This window comes from Lepidochelys olivacea, assembly GCF_965140295.1.
Source record: "Lepidochelys olivacea isolate rLepOli2 genome assembly, chromosome: 11".
Taxonomy (NCBI): domain Eukaryota; kingdom Metazoa; phylum Chordata; order Testudines; family Cheloniidae; genus Lepidochelys; species Lepidochelys olivacea.
The window spans coordinates 68,508,850-68,528,170 of NC_140421.1; the positions used below are offsets into that span (position 1 = coordinate 68,508,850).

At 44.8% G+C, this 19,321-nt stretch overlaps 1 protein-coding gene across 1 annotated transcript in view; it reads right to left on the bottom strand.

The window, feature by feature from the left end:
* Positions 1–16,333: 16,333 nt before the first annotated feature.
* ABCA12 (ATP binding cassette subfamily A member 12) overlaps positions 16,334–19,321 on the bottom strand; it is a gene marked incomplete at its 5' end in the record, with an annotated part of 119,461 nt that continues 116,473 nt past the window's right edge. The window contains 2 exons of the mRNA XM_084643782.1: positions 16,334–17,000; positions 18,451–18,588. Of these exons, the coding sequence (XP_084499908.1) occupies positions 16,881–17,000; positions 18,451–18,588 (258 nt within the window). The 3' untranslated portion in view covers positions 16,334–16,880. The remainder of the gene's footprint in view (positions 17,001–18,450; positions 18,589–19,321) is intronic.

The window sequence follows — 19,321 nt, forward strand, 5'->3', positions numbered from 1 at the left end:
GCGCAGGTTAACCCATAAGAACCTATTGCAGGGTTTCTTGCACCTTTGGCTGAAGCAGCTGGGGTTGGCCAGTCAGAGACAGGATACTGGACTGGATGGCCCACTAGTCTGATCCAGTTTGGCAATTCCTATGTTCTGATTGCAGACATTACAGAACAGCACTGAGAGGGAGATAAATGGAGTCCTACTTATTAAAGTGGGTCTCTTCTTAGAGGTGAATCAGACAGGGGTGAAAGTAACTTAAAGGACATACCAGTACACCGGAGTCCTGAGTAGGGGGCATGGCCTCAACCAGAAGAGGCGGGGCCTCAACCAGAAGAGGCGGGGCCTTTAAATACCCAGCCCTTTAAATCACCCACGGAGCTACAAGCTGCAGAAGCAGCTGGGAGCCCCGGGGCTCCCCGCAGTGGCTGGAGCCCCATGCCCTTTAAATCACCGCCAGAGCCCTGCTGCCACTACCCCAGGGCTCCGGCATCAGGGCTCGGGAGCCGATTTAAAGGGCCCGGGGCTCCAGCCGCTGCACGGAGCCCTGGGCCCTTTAAATTGCCAGCCTGGGGAAGCCGGTCTGGTCTGGCACGGTGTACTGGCTCTTGCCAGTACGCCGGACCGGACCGGCTTACTTTTCACCTCTGGAATCAGCCCTTATTACGCCTTCTCATCCACTGAGCCAATTTGGTGGGGAGCGATCCAGGGACTCATTGCTGCTGCTTGGGGTTGCCATGCCCCAGAGAAAGCAGGGGAGTATTATAAGGCCTCTGGAAACCATTAGCTATTTCTAGGCTTGCTTCATGAGCTGCACTGGGGAGAAGAAAAGCTAGGTAGAGGATGGGCTCAACATTTCAGAATTTGCTCTGAAAGTATGAATGTAATATTTAGGGTTTACTATACCCACACTTTGAAACCACATCTGTGTATCCATATGGCCCCCTCCCCCGGTATCTGAGCACCTCAGACTTTAATAATGTAGACTCCTAGCACCCGTTTGCAATAGGGATATATACTCCTGTACAACTGACATTTACTAATGGACTTACCTAAACTCACACAAAACACCAGCCAGGCATTAAATCAGCTCTTCCAGATTAAGCCTTAACCCCAAGACCATCATTCCCTACGTCTGTGACTAGGTCTGGAAAATTGTAATACCAACACTTTTATGTAGCTAAAACTTTTTTCCTGACTCAGTTGCTAGCAAGAGAACACTAAGAAAAAAAATCCCTACGTATTTACAGGTAAGAATGGTTTTCTTTCCTACAGATTTACATATTAAATCCAAATTAATACCAAAGCAACCACTCATGATTGATGTTGTTTCAGTAAACAACAGCAAACACAGACTGCTTTGCTTATGATTAATGATCCTTATTTACAGTATATTCAGTTCAGTTCTGCAGTTCTACCATTACAAATTTCAAAGGAAAGTCAAGCTTTCCTTTTTCCTGTATTTTTAGGCAACACTATAAATCCTTGGTGAGAAAGTCTCCGATGACTGAATTCTAATTTATACACTGAACTAGCTCTAATATAGCTAACAGAGGAATACAAATGTACCCAGCGATTTGGTTTTCATTTTGTTTGTTCCCTTTTGCCAGAGAATTCTAACTTTCTAATTGCAAGGTTCTGCTATGCCATTAAGGCCCAGGCTTGATAGTAACTTCTATGCTCATCACCCTCCACAAGCTATGTAATGTAGGACAATGTCAATTATAGCACTATGAGACACTATACCTCACAGAGGCATCGTCCCTTCCAGTGCGCCCCTTTGGTTGCTCTGAATTACTTCACGAGCTGGCCTCTGACTGGTCCAGCATCAAGGGGGTGGGGGTGTGAAAAGTTTGCTTATAGCTACCTTTCCCCACAGCTCTCCTCTGCTACATTGAGTCCAACTTGGAGCAGCTGTCAGTCTTGTCCCAGAAGGCAAACAAGCTCCAGATGAGAGGAAAGATGTTACTAGCTGGAGCTGGGTGGAGAAAGATGGAGGCTACGTGGAGCATTTCGGTTCCATTCTGATTAGGAACAAAAGTCTCCAATTTTGAAATTCTCTGTGAAAGGGAATAGAGCCCTGGCTCTGGGGTAGTCCACTAGGCAAGCTGCCCTGAGATCACAGACCCTGGAAGTCCTGGGGTTCCCAGCACCAGGGCAGTCTTCATGGTGGGGCTTCTCTGAAGTCCTGGACTCTGGAAATCCTGGGGTTTGTGGCACTGGGGCAGTTCTTATGGCAGTCTGCCCCAGAGCTATGGACCCTGGGAGCCCAGGCTCCCCAGCAACCTGCCTGGATTCCATCAGAATTTCAGTGCAATGAAACGTCTTCACAAAACATGTCAATTTTGCTGAAGCAGCAAATGCAGATGAAACAATGTTTTGTCTGAATTTTTCTGACCGGTTCTAATGCTAACTTAGGGCAATAGGAGATCTTGCCTAAATTTCCTGCTCTGACATAGGTTGCCTGTATGACCCTGGGCAAGTCACCATGTGCTTGTCTACATGAACATGGAGGTCACGGCAAGGTGGGGTCTGAATCTACCCCTCACTAGCCTGCTATGGACTAACTGTGTGGTCCCTGCCAACGCACAGTAATAGTTTGTTAATGCACTTTGATCTAGCCCCATCTCAAAGAGGACTAGATCAAAGCACATTAACCTACTGTTAATAAGTGTCAGCAGGGCCCTCACAGACAGTTAGTGTACAGCAGGCTGAGGGGCGGAGGGAGATTCAGACCCCAGCTTGCTGCAAACTAATTGTTCATGTAGACAAGCCCTTACTCATTGTGCCTTAGTTCCCCACATGTAAAATGGGGGTATAGTATTTCCCTACCTTACATGACTGAGAATAAATACATTAAAGTTTCTGAGGCTCAGATACTGTGGTAATGGGGGCCACGTAAGTATCTAAGATAAGTACGAGGCCTACATGAAAACCAAAATTTACCCATCATGACCTCCTTCCTTCCTCAGGTGCTACTCCAACATACCTGAGGCACTGGCCCAAACTATTGACTGGGTTAAAGGTGAAGGCAGGCACCCACCATCCTGCCACACCAGTGATTGAAATGTGCTGCCATTTTGTTCTTTTACCACATGAGTCAGTATCTTGACTGTCAGAATAGAGTAAGTAGTGATAGCCAGTGCTACTGAAACATCATACAGGCTATACTTGAGGAGGAAAACAAACCCGCCCAAGTGTTGGAGTTGGACTCCATGCATCTGAAGAAGTGGGGTTTTTACCCACAAAAGCTTATGCCCAAATGTATCTGTTAGTCTTTAAGGTGCCACCGGACTCCTCGTTGTTTTCCTTATCAGAAAGACATTATTCATCACTCCAAAAAACCAAAGAGGAGTATGGTACAGCTGGCTAGGAGATAAATAAGACTGCCTGGAAAGGAAGAACGGTAAATACATAACCTATATTGCTGTCATAGGTGCCGACTTCTTCTGGCGCCGGTGGGTGCTTGACCCCTCCTTTTCCCCCGACTCCATATCTCGCCCCCTCCCACCCACATTCCAACCCCTTCCCAAAGTCCCCGCCCCAACTCCACCCCCTCCCTGCCCCATTCCGAGTCCTTCCCCAAATCCCCGCCCCAGCCCCGCCTCTTCCCCATCTCCTCCCCTGAGCATGCCACATTCCTGCTCCTCCCTCCCTATCACTACTTACTGTATTCTGACAGTCAAGATACAATCCCTCCCGGAGCTTGCTATAGTTGTTTGGCGGCAGCAAGCGCTGGGAGGTAGGTGGAGGAGCGGGGACGTGGCGCGCTCAGGAGAGGAGGTGAGGTGGGGAGGGGAGAGCTTGGCTGCCAGTAATGATGTTGGTTTGGCATTTGGGATTTCTGTAATTGTTTCAATATGGACGCTGTTTCCTGCTGATGCTTCTAGCAAATGACTTATGACACAAACAGATGTGTGTCCTAACCCTTTTTCCCCGTACACACCACCTGTCACTGGGTTTTCTGTGGATTGCCTGCATACCCAGCTGGGGTATAAATTGGCTAATAATTTGCTACGTGTTAAAATGTGTGGAAGCTGGGATTTTTATCAGTACATGTCGGTAAACGTTGATTTCACAGTAAATACACATACTGACAAAAAATATTCCCATCGATAATAATTGAAATTTACAGAGAGGCAAAGAAAGAAAAAATCTTGCTTGAGAACTTATTATAGATGGATTTAAGGGTATTTACTTTTGTATATTTTGACAATCTGCATTTTACTGGTTATAAAACTTTAACTTGTTGAATCTCAGTGTCTACTGTCATTAATAATTGTAGTCTGATTTCTCTCTGGTATCTGATCCCCCCCAATGTCCCACAACTGCGAAAATGTAAATAGATAAAAATAGAATAAAATGCTTAAAAATAAACTTTGGTACGCTCTGTTGAAATTATAAAAACACTACAATTGAATTCTGCCAAGCCTAAATATATGGAGTAAAGTTTTCAAAAGTGCTCAAGTGACTTAGTCTTCTGTGTGCATAAGGCCCAGCTCCTCAAAGGTATTTGGGCACCTAACTCCCATAGGCACTAGCTGGGTTGAAATTTTTGGCATGCACGTTTTTTTTTAAATGAAGGAAATGGTGCTTTTCCCAAAAACGAAACTTTTAGCAAAAAAATTACCTACATTATCAAAAATTTCCCTGTTGCATGAAATGTTCTGCCATTTTTAACTAAGAATTTCCAGGATTTTTTTTTAAATGTTTTTTGTACAATTCCTTCCCCCCCCCCCCCAGCTCCAATTTTCTTACTGAAAATTGAGGGTTGGGTTAGCAAAAAATGTAAAAACATTTTTGGTAAAACATATGAGAAAATGTCACCAAAAAATGGAAAATGGGTCCATTTGGAACCCTGCAAAACAGAAACAACTTTGATATTTTGAATAGTTTTGGGACACCCTTCCCCCATTTTTCAGCTAGCTCCAATAGTCACATGCACTCAGTCTCACAAACAGACAGTCCAATCCTGCTCCAATCAATGGCAAAACTCACACTGATTTCAATAGGGCAGGATTGGGCCCAAACAGTAAAAATGATACACAGACATGACTATAGAGCGGTTCAGTTATATTTCAGCTCTTTAGCACACAAGGCCCAATTTTCAGATGTGGGTGTCTGAAGAGGGGCCAGATCCTCAGCTGGTGTAAACTGGTAGAACTCTGTTGAATTCAATAGTCCCAAAGAATGGCCCAATAAGTTCTGAAAATCCTAGTCAAAAACCCCATCCATGGAAAAGTAGACTGTCCCATGGAAAATGACAAAGAAAACTAGTGTTCGATAACCAGCATGCAAACCTTTTCCACTGGTGCCATCCACTGAAGTGTAGCAACTCAAACTCTTCAACTTTCATAATGTACCTCACAGATGCTGAATATGCTCTGGAAGACAGGAACTTCCTAGCCTCATTGATATCCTTGGAACTCTCATCCTTCAGAAACAGCTGTAACTTCCCATGGCAAATTTGCTTTCCAGCCAACACCTATTTTGGGAACATTCCTGCTGAAATAATTTAAAATGTTGTGTTCCTGAAGTGGGGTTATTGAGCTGGGTGTAGACACACTGAAAGACAAACGCCTTTTCCCCATGGATCTGAAAATTCAGTCACCATCTCGAGCTGAGCCAGATACTATCGTAGATAGGACGTTGGGCTGGACATCCAGAGACCCCGGGTGCTGCTCCTGGCTGGGCGGCCATGCGTAAATCACTTCACCTCTCTGTTTCCATTCCCATCTTTTGTTTGGCTTGCCTATTTGGATAGCATGTTCCTTGGGGCAGGGATTGTCTCTTACTGTCTATTTGTACAGTGGGAGGCACAATCTGAGTCAAGCCCTCGGGTATTATCATCATAATAATAGCAACATTTGATGAAAAGCAATTGTACCCCTGCTACTCACAAAAGAATGTAAGCTTTCAGGGATAACTGGGTGAATTTCTATGGCTAGTGTTATCCAGGCGGTCAGACTAGGTGCTTGACTAGTCTCTTCTGGCCTGAAAAGTGATGAATGTGTGAATTCTTTGCTGGTGAACACAAGAATGAGACTCTACAAATTGCTTAGGACACTAAAGGCCAGACCCTAAGCTGGTGCAAATCGAGTTACAGCTGTTATACTATGCTGAGGATCTGGCCCATAATACTTAACACAGGGTGGCCACTTTAAAAGGCAATTGGTCCAGTCCACCTGTGCCTCATTAACAGCCATGATGGGGCTTGACAGAGGGTAGCTGGTCTCTATAACTGCAATACCCACCTGCGGAAGTGAAGAAACAGATTGACAGAGCCAGAAGAGTTCCCAGAAGTCACCTACTACAGGACAGGCTGAACAAAGAAAATAACAGAACACCACTAGCCATCACCTTCAGCCCCCAACTAAAACCCCTCCAACGCATTATCAAGGATCTGCAACCTATCCTGAAGGATGACCCAACACTCTCACAAATCTTGGGAGACAGACCAGTCCTTGCCTACAGACAGCCGTGCAACCTGAAGCAAATACTCACCACCAACCACATATCACACAACAGAACCACTAACCCAGGAACCTATCCTTGCAAAAAAGCCCGTTGCCAACTGTGCCCACATATCTATTCAGGGGACACCATCACAGGGCCTAATAACATCAGCCACACTATCAGAGGCTCATTCACCTGCACATCCACCAATGTGATATATGCCATCATGTGCCAGCAATGCCCCTCTGCCATGTACATTGGTCAAACTGGACAGTCTCTACGTAAAAGAATAAATGGACACAAATCAGACGTCAAGAATTATAACATTCATAAACCAGTCAGAGAACACTTCAATCTCTCTGATCACGCAATTACAGACATGAAGGTCGCTATCTTACAACAAAAAAACTTCAAATCCAGACTCCAGCGAGAAACTGCTGAATTGGAATTCATTTGCAAATTGGATACAATTAACTTAGGCTTGAATAGAGACTGGGAGTGGCTAAGTCATTATGCAAGGTAACCTATTTCCCCTTGTTTTTTCCTACCCCCCCTTCCTAAGACGTTCTTGTTAAACCCTGGATTTGTGCTAGAAATGGCCCACCTTGATTATCACACACATTAGAAGGAGAGTGATCACTTTAGATAAGCTATTACCAACAGGAGAGTGGGTTTGTTGGGGAGGGTGGGTAGAAAACCTGGATTTGTGCTGGAAATGGCCCAACTTGATTATCACACACATTGTAAGGAGAGCGATCACTTTAGATAAGCTATTACCAGCAGGAGAGTGGAGTGGGGGGAGAGAAAACCTTTTGTAGTGATAAACACTCATTTTTTCATGGTTTGTATGTATAAAAACATCTTCTGTATTTTCCACAGTATGCATCCGATGAAGTGAGCTGTAGCTCACGAAAGCTTATGCTCAAATAAATGGGTTAGTCTCTAAGGTGCCACAAGTCCTCCTTTTCTTTTTGCGAATACAGACTAACACGGCTGCTACTCTGAAACCTTTCTTTCTGAAGGTTAATGGATAGGGAAAAAATCATTTGCAGACCCAAATCCCCAGCTCCTGCCATTCAGGTCACAACCCGCAGTCACAGAAGCCAAAGAAGCCCACCTCTGTCAGTGAAACTCTCCCTTCCCTCCCGTGGCCTGTCAGCGGCCCTGTCACTTTGGTGCGCGTCATGTATTGCCGTGCTAGACAGGAAGTCATCTTTTGAGCTGCACTGTACATGGGCAGTTTTATTCCTCCCACCCAGTCCCTTTGAGAGAGTTTATTACTGCCTCGCACCATGACCAAGATATGGATGGGATTTTACATTACCTTCTGACTGCATTTATGAGACACGAGCAAGTTCAAAAGTGCTCAGCCTACATCCAGCTGGTGAAATAAGCCACAGCCAAGTGCCAGATTATTCACGCTTTACCCAAGGGCAGCTCCCCGCCAGCGGACTACAAGTCATTAACATTTAGGTAGGTTTCAGAGTAGCAGCCGTGTTAGTCTGTATTCGCAAAAGAACAGGAGGACTTGTGGCACCTTAGAGACTAACCAATTTATTTGAGCATAAGCTTTCGTGGGCTAAAACCCACTTCATAGGATGCAATCATTTAGGTAGACATTCCTGGCCCAGGCTGAAGTGTGGGTCTTTCAGGCTGGATGATCATTTCTCTCACTCTCCCCCCGGGCATCTCTGCTTCCCCTTGCTTAATTGTCAGTTGAATCCTAGCATAGCCGCCTCAGACATTCACAGCCTCTCACCGTTTATTTCTATCCGAATAGTCACTTACGGAACTCGGTTTGTCACAACTTGTAGTTACCAGTTCTAAGCATCATGGAGAGAGAGGCTGAGATTTTCAAAGGAGACTGTGTTAGGTACCCAAATCCCACTGAAATGTAACCAGATTTTGGTGCCCAGCTCCCTACGGGCTTATCAACCCAGGAGAAGTTACTCCGGAATAAGGTAACTTTAAAGCACCATAGCTAGTCTAGAATAATTCCCTGTGGGATATGACTATTCCATAATAACCAGGTCCACACAAGGAGCTATTGAAGAATAGCTGGTTGCACAGTAAAAAACTATTTTGGATAATTTCCCCATGTAGACAAGCTCTTACTAGGCTTCTTTGAAAACGTCAGCCTAAAGCATCTGTGCCTTCATTAGAAATCATGAGGCACAGGAATGAAATGCAGCTGTTGCACATTATAATAACTTGCTGCATATTAAAAACCCAGAGCTAGATTGTCCCCTCCATGTCTGTGAGCAAAGGGGACCCAGACCCACTGATTCCAGGCTAAGGGTGCGAAAGGTGAAGGGGCTGCTGGCTCTGCAGCAACACCCTCCACTTCTGCAGGGGCAGTCCCTCTACCAGAGCAACATGATTGAGTGAATCAGGAGGAGACAGGCCAGAGCTGGGGGTGGGCCAGATGCTACCTTGAGGGGGCGCAGTGAGGAAGTCACATGGATGACCCTGGCTTCTGGTGGGCTTCCCAAGATGCCTGCAGTTCTGAGGCAACTTCAGGTTTAAGAGGCCAACCCTCTAGTGCATGTTACAGAGTTACAGGGATATTAAGGGGATGGAAAATCCCTGTGTGAAACATGCGGTATTTCCTGTCCACTCCCACCCTCTCCATCCTCACTGGGTGGGTGATTCCCACTTAGGGAACGATCAGATTCTATATATTTTTGCAGATTTAGGAGAACAGGAATAAGGAAGTTATTCTCCATGGGATAGGGGGACCAGCAGACAGCCTACACACCACACAATAGGGTGGGATCTATGCCACATAGTGCCCTATGGTTTAATCCGACTCCCTCTGACTTATGTCTTTCCATTGACTTGAGTGGGAGTGAGATCCGGCCCCCCATTGCTCAGGGGTGCACCTTAAGTGCCTATCCCACGCTCACTAAAACCAGTGGAAAGACTCCTGAAGGGTATATCTATACTGCAATTATACACCCATAGTTGGCCTGTGCCAGCTGACTCGGGCTAAGGGTCTGTTCAATTGTGGTGTAGATATTTAGGATTGGGCTGGAGTCCAGGCTCTGGGACCCTGCAAGGTGGGAAGATCCCTGGAGCCCGAGCCTGAACATCTCCACCACAATTAAGCAGTCTTGCAGCCCAAGCCCTGTGAGCCAAGTCAGCTGGCATGGGCCAAGCGTTCGTATCTAACTGCGGTTAAATGTCAGTGGCCTTGAGATGAGGCCCTAGGTGAATTCATCCAGGATCATATTTAGAGTGTGTATCATACTTTAGTAGTGGATAGGCTGATCCGGCCTCTCTCATTCATGAAGTTGTGTATGCAAACCTCATAAGTAGCAAAGACAACAGAAAGTTAAGGGACCCGCTCTTCCATACTAATGTTGTTCTCACTGGTTCAGTGCCGTCTTCCCCATTGCCACATGCTCCTCAAACAACTACAGGTCTCCAAGGTGAACAGCCTCTGGCATGTTAGAACAATGTAGGTAAGGGAAGTCGGCAAGCCGGATACGTAACTTCGGGATAAGGATTGGCTCTAAGGGCTGGGACGGTCGGGCTGGGCCGCGAAGCGGGGCTGGGTGCGAGCTGCGGCTGGACGAGGCCTACCCTAACCATAAACTAACTACAGCAAATCTTATTTAAAAACCATTGTAGGCTAATGATTCCAGTGGATTTAGGGTCTGTCCTTTCTCAGTTCATCACCCCCTCTTTCTTTTAAATACTCTGTTCGTATTTTGTTACATGACAAGATCACAGCTATTGTCCAGTAGAAAAAAAAACAAAAAAAAACCCCATCCTATGTTCAGTTGCCTTCCAATGATCTTTTTTTGTGTGCAGCCCATTTACGAAACCTATTGCCTCTATTAAGTGCAGACACTTAAAGTTTTCTCTGTTCATAAAAAAATCCTAGAGTCAGCTCATCAGCTGGTATAAATCAGCATAATGATTTCAGTTGCACTACGCTGAATTATACCATCTGAGGACATGTCCTGTAATTTTTTTCGACTGCTTTAAGCAAAAATGTGACTCAAACAATTTTTACATTTCCTATCTAATCCACATTTTTATACGTTTTAATACTAAGAATCAGTTGAAGTCAACTTTTTTATTAATTTAATAAAAAATGTTATTGCAAATTATTATGTAATTAAACCTCAAACTGGGCCAAATCCTCTGATGGTGTAAATTGTTCTGGATCACTTGACTTTAGTGGAGCTATGTCAATTTACATTTGCTGGGGATCTGGCAGCAGGCTAAACAACCTCTAGCCTGAGACTTTTAAAAATGGGGGTGTCAAGGTTCCTTCCCCACTCTGAACTCTAGGGTATAGATGTGGGGACTTGCATGAAAACCTCCTAAGCTTACTTTTACCAGCTTAGGTTAAAACTTCCCCAAGGTACAAACTCTTTTACCTTTTGCCCTTGGACTTTCGCTGCCACTACCAAACGTCTAACACCAGTTACTGGGAACGAGTTCGTTTGGAAACGCCTTTCCCCCCAAAATCCTCCCAAATCTTATACCCCCTTTCCTGGGGAAGGTTTGATAAAAAATCCTCACCAATTTGCATAGGTGACCACAGACCCAAACCCTTGGATCTTAAGAACAATGAAAAAGCAATCAGGTTCTTAAAAGAAGAATTTTAATAGAAAAAAAAGTAAAAAGAATCACCTCTGTAAAATCAGGATGGTAAATACCTTATAGGGTAATTAGATTCAAAACATAGAGAACCCCTCTAGGCAAAACCTTAAGTTACAAAAAGACACAAAAACAGGAATATCCATTCTATTCAGCACAGCTTATTTCCTCAGCCATTTAAAGAAATCATAATCTAACGCATATTGAGCTAGATTATTTACCAAGTTCTAAGACTCCATTCCTGTTCTGTCCCCAGCAAAAGCATCACACAGACAGAGAGAGAGACTTTGTTTCTCCCTCCCTGCAGCTTTGAAGGTATCTTGTTTCCTCATTGGTCATTTTGGTCCGGTGCCAGCGAGGTTATCCTAGCTTCTTAACCCTTTACAGGTGAAAGGATTTTTCCTCTGGCCAGGAGGGATTTTAAAGGTGTTTATTACCCTTTCCTTTATATTTATGACAGGAGGCATAAAATAAGGCTTCTAAATCCTTCTTTAGGTGCCTAAATAAACTGTCTGAAGCTCCTCTGAATTCAAAGGGTCCTGCAGGTTGCTCAGTACTTTGAAAAACCCAGCCATTTCTTTAGGGGCCTACATAGGGACATAAGTCATTTAACTTTAGGCACCCATTTTTGAAAATCTTGGTGACAGTATTATCAGCTAAGGCTCTGAGCTTGCAAACAGTTTATCCCAGGAGAAATCTTATTCACATAAGTAATCCCATTAATGCCAGTTGCATTATTCACATGAATAAAATTACACACCCGTGTGTTTGCAGGCCTGGGGTCTGAGTTGGGAACTTGTTGCTACATGCTTGAGCCTGCCAATGAGTAATTTACACACATGAAGTCCCAATGACACGTCAGTCCAACTACTCATGTGGGTAAAATTAGTCACATACTGAAATGACACAAAAGCTAGTTTTTCTTACACAAGCAAGTAAGCAAATAAACAACAACAACAAAAAACCCACTAGAGTTTGATTTTATATTCTAACTAGAGGCAAATCAGAGATGTTCATTGGATGGTGCCCTTTGACTGATGTTTTCCTTGCTGGCATGAACTTCACTTTGCAAATTTACCACTCAGGTGCCATCTATTTCACCCCATTGCTGAAGTCAGCCTCATTCAGATAAAGGCCTTGCATTTGGATCCAGGAAGATGGAAGACACAGTAGCAGAATTCAATGTCTCTGCTAAAAGCAGAAGCTTCGTCTGCAAAGTCTGAGCCTGGAGCTGTGTCACAAAATAAACAGCTCCCCGAAGTGTTTAATTTAACAGAGACGGGAAAGAGATTTGAGCCAGTGTCTCTAACTCCACGTTGCCAATTATGAAATTGATTTGAATCAGTCTCACAACTCCACATAACTAATTATAAAATTCCTACTTGACTCCCTGGCCCCAGACTATTTTAGCCGTTACGTAGTGTATGACTGCTTTTCACTTTCCTCTGTAATTTTCAGGAGCCTTCTCAAATTAAGCCCAGTTGAGGACCATGCAGTTCTAATTAGCATGTATAAGCCACATGCTCCATCCAACAGGGACTTGTCTTTACTCTCTGAAAAATCGGCTGGCATTATGAAGGCTGAAAAGATAATGTGTGAGTGAGCAGAGGTCAAAGGCCTGCTCTCGGAGTTCATCTCACACCCACAGAGAGCTGATGAGCCGTGGTACTCAGGCAGCTCCTTCTCCCTCGGAGACAAACCAAAAAGGCATAACGGGGGCCAGCTTTTCCGAAGAGCTTAGCTTCCATTCAGGGGCCGGAATCAGAGCTCGGCCTCTCGGATGCACATCGGGTGCTGAACGCTTGGGGACATTTGGCCACAAGTGTCGCCCCGGGAGCTGCCGGCTGCCCTTATGTAGGTGCCTCAATGGGAGAGGGGCTTTTTTGAAAACCTGCCTGTAATCATGGGTGCAAAGCAGGGAGTGCATCAGACAGAGCTGGGGCTTGAAGTTGGGGGGTCTCCCACATCAGATGAGTGCCTTAGCCACTGGGTTGTAGAGGCATTCTCACACTCCTCTGTTGGAGCTGTTGCACTTTGCAGCTGGGGACTCACCCCGACAGGGGGAGACACAGGCTCAAGTTCCTTCTTTGATTCTGAGCAGTGTCTTTAACCCACTCTCCCGCTGCCCAGGTAAGATCCCTAACCACTGGGCTATTGGCTATTCTGGTTGCTCGCTCCTTTGGAGCGGACAGTCCGCTCTCAATCTGAGAAAACTTCCCAACAAAATTTTTTGTCAAGACCAATATATTTCTGCAAAAAGTTTCCGTTTGACAAGCTGCCATTTTCCAGTGAAAACACGTTTCATCGAAACATTCCCAACCAGCTCAGGTGCTGAGTCCTTGACAATCTACCACCAGGCTCTTCTGAAAATCTAGCCCTCTCAAGAGGATATTATAAAGGGAAAAGTGGGAGCTAGGGGTTTAAACGGAGACAGAATGAGTGAAAATGTACCTGCAAATAAGCAGAGTGATTCCTCAGATCAAGTCACCTGTTATTTTCCAACACTGTCAGCATGGACTGATCCCCACACCTCATCATAAACTAGCCACCAGTTTGCATGAAAATAGACTCGTGCTGACCGATAAGTGGTTAAAGTGTGTAGGATTCCATTGCAATGTAAGTCACACATTAATTGCTCACTGTCCCATTTTGATGAGTCCATTTGTGTCAATTAAAGAGATTGGCATTTAAAGCACCAAAATATAATAGTCCATATTATCCTGATATTGCCTGGGCAAAATTCAGGCTTGTCAGGTGATTTTAAAGTCAGAATTTTTATCAATTGGCATCTCAGTTTCTCTCTTATTCCCAACCAAACGTGAGACCAGAGTATGCCCTCCCATCAGTGTAGCGAAAAGAAATCTCTATGGTGGATTTGAACAGGTCCTCTGACAGAGTCTCCCATATCATTCCATTGAGAGGAAGGTTGGAGTTTTCCTCCACCAGAGAAAGTCATGGGTAGATCCAGAGGGATCTGCAGGAGTCAGAGACAGCTGTGCTTGTGGCGTGGGGGCTCTGCAGGAAGCCACAGAAAAGCTAACACAGATCTGGGCTGTATCTGTTATAATCTGTCTGATCTATTTGCCAAAACAATTCAAACCACCTCTCCAAGGTTTACCAATAAACTACTTGAAGCGTGTAACTTTTGCTTGTTTGGACTGATACCTACAGATTTGACTGAGGTAACAGACATTTTACTTTTACCACCAAGTATATATCGTACCCCTGGCCCATCAGGTACAATGGCTAGACTTGGATAGAAACTCAAAGTTCTGCCTTTAAAAAAAGCCCACTAAAACTTGCTGAAGTATTCTAAAGAATCATTTCCCTTTTTTTTTGATCTGTACAATCTAAAGAAACACAAGCATCTGTATCGCAGCCTCTCGCAGTTAAATATAAAGTACATCTGGACACAGCATTGAAGATCCATCTTCCAGGGGCAGCATACAAAGCAATTGACATAATAAAATAATACTCTGATTGGAATTCCAGATAGGTTTTAAATCGTAGACATGCTTTGAATCCTTTGCAGAGAAAGCAAGACCTCCATCAAAGACAAGACTAATTTCATCCAAGATCTGTATAATACATGCCATGAAAATGAGAAAAGGCAGCCTTTTACAGGGCAGAAGCAACAATAATAAATAAAAGTTACAACGAATGCTTTGGCGGCATTTTCAGTTACTTCTAAGTTAAGGGTGTGAAGTGCGTTCTGTAGAAAGGACTGAATTCCTGTTTTAATTATGATCAGTGGGTTGGGTTCTAAATTTAGGGCCAGCTGCTACCATTGAAACCCAGTGATGTCAGCAGGAAGTTTGCACAAAGATCAAGGGTAGACAATGACCTTTCTGGACCAACCAAACTACATGAGGCTGAAGCCCACAATATGATCCTGAACACACTAGTTATGAACAATACCTGCCCCTGTGTGACTTTTGCAACAAGCCTCAAAATCAAACTTGAACTAGGGAAACTCATTCCCTAAAGATCAAAGCAAAATATATCACAGGTCTCATCAAATTTTCCCTTGGCCCAAAATGAGTTTGAACAACCCCCCCGCCCGTTTGAATGTTGTACGTGACCCTGAAACCAAGCGAGGTTCACCTCATTTCAGATTTTGCAATGGAGGCTTCACACAGCTTTATTGGGGATCCCCTTTCGTACAACAACACCAGTATTTCAGTTGCAAGCTCGCCGGGGGCAGGGACCACCTTTTGGCTCTGTGTTTGTTTAGCACCTAGCAGAATGGGGTCTGGTCCAAGGCTGGGGCTCCTCAATGCTATGGAAATACAAATAAATAATACAGGTATAATATTCTCTGACCTCATTTGAACACCAACTACTCTTGGAAAATAGCAGTGAGATCCAATGCTGGGGTTTTTAACCTGTTTTTCTGCTGAAAGGTGCTAATGGCTGTCAATCAGCAGGATCTTAGATCCAGTCACAAGCCTCATTAAAGCCAATGACATAACAGCAGCTGCAGACAACTGGGAGATAACCCAAAGTAATAGGTGGCATGGCAGAGCTGAGCTAAGCTGTGGGAGGGAGGAGTTTCTCTGTTTGCAAATGCAGCGGCTAGGATATCATTAGCAGGTTGTGTGTGGTGAAGGCAAAAGCCAGAAGGATTTGTGGGCATGACCCCAAGAGGAAGCAGAGAGACAGGGCTGCTTGTGCACAGAGCTCGCTTGAGAGGTAGACTTGGGGATGTCTGAGCAAGGAAACAGCCTGCTCCTGTTTGTTTCTACTGGACTCAGATCAACAGGACTTTGTGTAAGGTTTTTTTGGGGGCGGGGAGGAGAAATAAATAAGACTATACCTGACTCAGCACTGATTTCTCACCCTCGCGGAAACAACCCTGCCAGGCCCTGAATACTGCTGAACCTCCCAGGCCAAAGGGGAAGACAGAGCAATTGGCAGCGTGAAGTGCAGCACCCCAGCTGGGAAGCACTGTCCTCCAGGAGGTGTCGTCCCTGTGGGGTGAGGGATAAACCTGGCGGAGTTCTGCAGGGATTGGGTGATTGGTTGTTCTGGGAGAGGCCGGGTTAACGTGTTTCAGTTGGTGGCAGAGAGGTGGTGATTAAATTGGAGTGTGACTGGGCAATATTGCTCGGTACAATGCTTCCTGTGGTCAAGCTGTTGGGTTTGCAGAGTTGTGGAGTATTGGTAGGGGAAAATTGCGTGGGACCAGGAGATTTGTACTAGGGGTCATGTAGAGTTGGTGCAAACTACAGAAACAAACAAAAACAACAGGAAGCATGGATTTTAAATAACTGTATTAATACTGACATAATCCACATACAGAGAAAAGCTTTACATAGCTATCTAAGATGGACTCCATTGCTGGAGAATCACCACCTTTAATGTATCTAGACTCACAACACCTCTGGGGGGCAGGAAAGTGTTGTGATCCCCCCATTTGACTGACATTTCAAGTGACTTGCTCAAGGTCGCACAGGAAGTCTGTGGCAAAGTAGGACATTGAACCGCGGGTTTCCTGAGGGCCCAGCTAGCGTCCGAACGACTGTCCCGTCCTTCTTCTCACTTACGTTCCTGACTCCAGAGCAGCCGCTCTGCTCTATCCCCCACTGTTCTTCTTGGTGACAGCCAATGGCGAAGAGCTTCCAGCGTATTTGAACAGCAAGTATCAGGAGATGTCACCAACTTCGCAATATAGATATAAAATAAACCTAGAACAAGAACTGTAAGACTGGGGCAAGACCAATCTGACATGCCAGTTTTACATGTTTACCAGGTTGCTAATAACAAAATAAGTAAAAAAAACCCATTGTTTAGAAAAATACATTTTTTTTTAACACCGCAATATCCCTTTAACAGATGGCGCTTATGTTGGTATCTTGGCTACTTGTATCCGAGCAGTCTGAGCCTTCATCTGTACTCGCATCTGCATTGTCAGCCCCAGTCTGATCTTTGGCAAAGTTGATGAAAACCTAAAAGTTTAAAGGAAAATATTGGTTATGTGACAAACCTAAAAAAATAAGTCAAGAAATTGCCAAAAAAGCCTTTTTTTTCCTATGGACCATAGCCCTGGGAGGGAGGGATTCTGTGGTTGGGATGGGATTTCCAAAAGGAGTCTGAGAAACCTAGGTCTCAAATGGGATTGGGGCACTTACATGTCTGGGGCTGCTTTGCAAAGCCCAGCTTTAATGTATATTTTATATATACACATGTATACCTATATACACACACATCTACCTATATATTTATATGGTGTACATGCGCAATCCTATATATACACACACACACACACACACATCTACATTATATACACACACCCTTCCATTCTACACACACACACCCTATTACACATATCTACACACACAATTCACTCTCAGAATTGTATCTAGGATTGCAGGGTAATAGTTTTGCTTCCAGATCCATTCACTTTGCACTACTCTGCTGGCACAAAGGGGCTGGACAGCTGCCCTATTGGATCAGCTGAGGATTCACCTGTCACAGAGGAATCGCCAGGTGGCATAAAAACTAGATAGCTCCACCACACCACCGGGACTAAAAGTGGGTCATCTTGGGGGCATGACTGCAGAGCCTAGTGCTCCAGCTATCCCCTGCCAATGGGATGGTCCAAGCAGGCCTAACTCAAGGTAGCCCTTAAACTTGGGTTTCTCCTACAATATTGTATACTGGTGAAAAAAGTTTTGAAGTGGAAATGGAGGGAATGTAACTATGGCACCCACATTACAAACAATCATAAACAAAATGAGTATTACAACAGAATCTAGATGCCCCACCTGAGATCGGGGCCTCACTATATAACTATATAGAGGCAGATCCTCAGCTGGCATACGTTGACGCAGCTTCACTGAAGTTCATGAAGCTATGGCAACCTACATCAGTTGAAGATCTAGTTCATACTAAGAAAAGAGCAGCCATAAAGAGCTGGCAGTCTAAATAGACAAGCAAAAGCTGGGAGAAAGGAATATTATCATTTTACTGATAGGGAATGAAGCACAGAGAGAGAGTGAATAACTTCTGAAGTCAATGGCAGGGCCAGGTACTGAAGCCACAGCTCCTGACTGCCAGCCTGGGTCCCTAACCACAAGACCACTCTTCACTTCGGAAAAATGTGGGTTGAAATTCTGCCTTCATTTACACTTATATAGTCCCACTGAAATCAACAGTACTGAACCGGCGTGACTGAGGGCAGACTAAGTCCTTTGTGCCATGTTTTCATGTGTGTCACACACAACTTTGCTTATGCATTTTACCAGCGCTACCATACGCATCTGGAGACAGAAGTGTGAGAAGATGCACGTACAGATGTGCACACTCAAAAGGCAAGCGGAATGAAGCCCCTTTCAATATGTGGTCCAATGTGTCTGTTAATCAGTTCATGTCTGAAACGTATGCTGAATTTCTTACCTCCTCTAGAGTGGTTTGACTCACTGAGAAGTGCCTGATTTTGAAGGCTATTTTGTTGGTTTCCAGAAGATGAAATATGTTTGCTACTCCTCCTGCGGAGATGGGCACGTGATATTCCACCATGTTGAGATGCCGGTCCTGTGGGAACAAGAGCAGAGTGACAAAGTCAAGTCACTGCCACCTGTAAAAGGTCCCGGCAGGCCATACAGCTGCTTGGGTGTAGTATAAAAAGGTAGGGGAAGCTGACTCAAAACGGAATTAAGGGGGAGGATGTGTCTTCTCCCTTTCTGACTCACTCAAGTGAGAAAAGCCTATGGGCAATGACTGCCTAGTGCAGCAGTTCTCAAACTTCATTACACCGTGACCCCATTCTGACAAAAAAAATTACTACACGAACCCCAGTGCCCTGGGTGACTCAGAATAGTTAGTATTTTAAATAAGAAGTGCTTCAGCCCCCCACTGCCGCCTCTGAAGCTGCGGGCTAGGGTTTCAGCCCCACCACCAACCCCAGAGCTCTGGGCTGGGTCTTTCTGCCCTGGTGACCCAATCCAAATGGGGTCTCAACCCAGTTTGGGGTCATGACGCACACTTTGAGGACCGCTGGCCTCATGTGTTTCCAGTGAGTTACTTTATGTTTGTGGTACTCTTTGGTGGCCAATAAACAAGCCCTGAGGAACAGGGGTTTGGAGCTTTATTTCTCTTTCCTGGCTGGTAAAGCTACTCCCCAGCTGACGTGCTAGTTAGTCCATTCTGTAATGTCAGCTAGCCTCAGTGAAGACTGAGAAAGCTGGAGAAGAAATTTCTTGCATGGGAAATATTGTTGTGCAACAAATATCAGGTATATTCTGGAATCTATGTGAGGATCCAACTA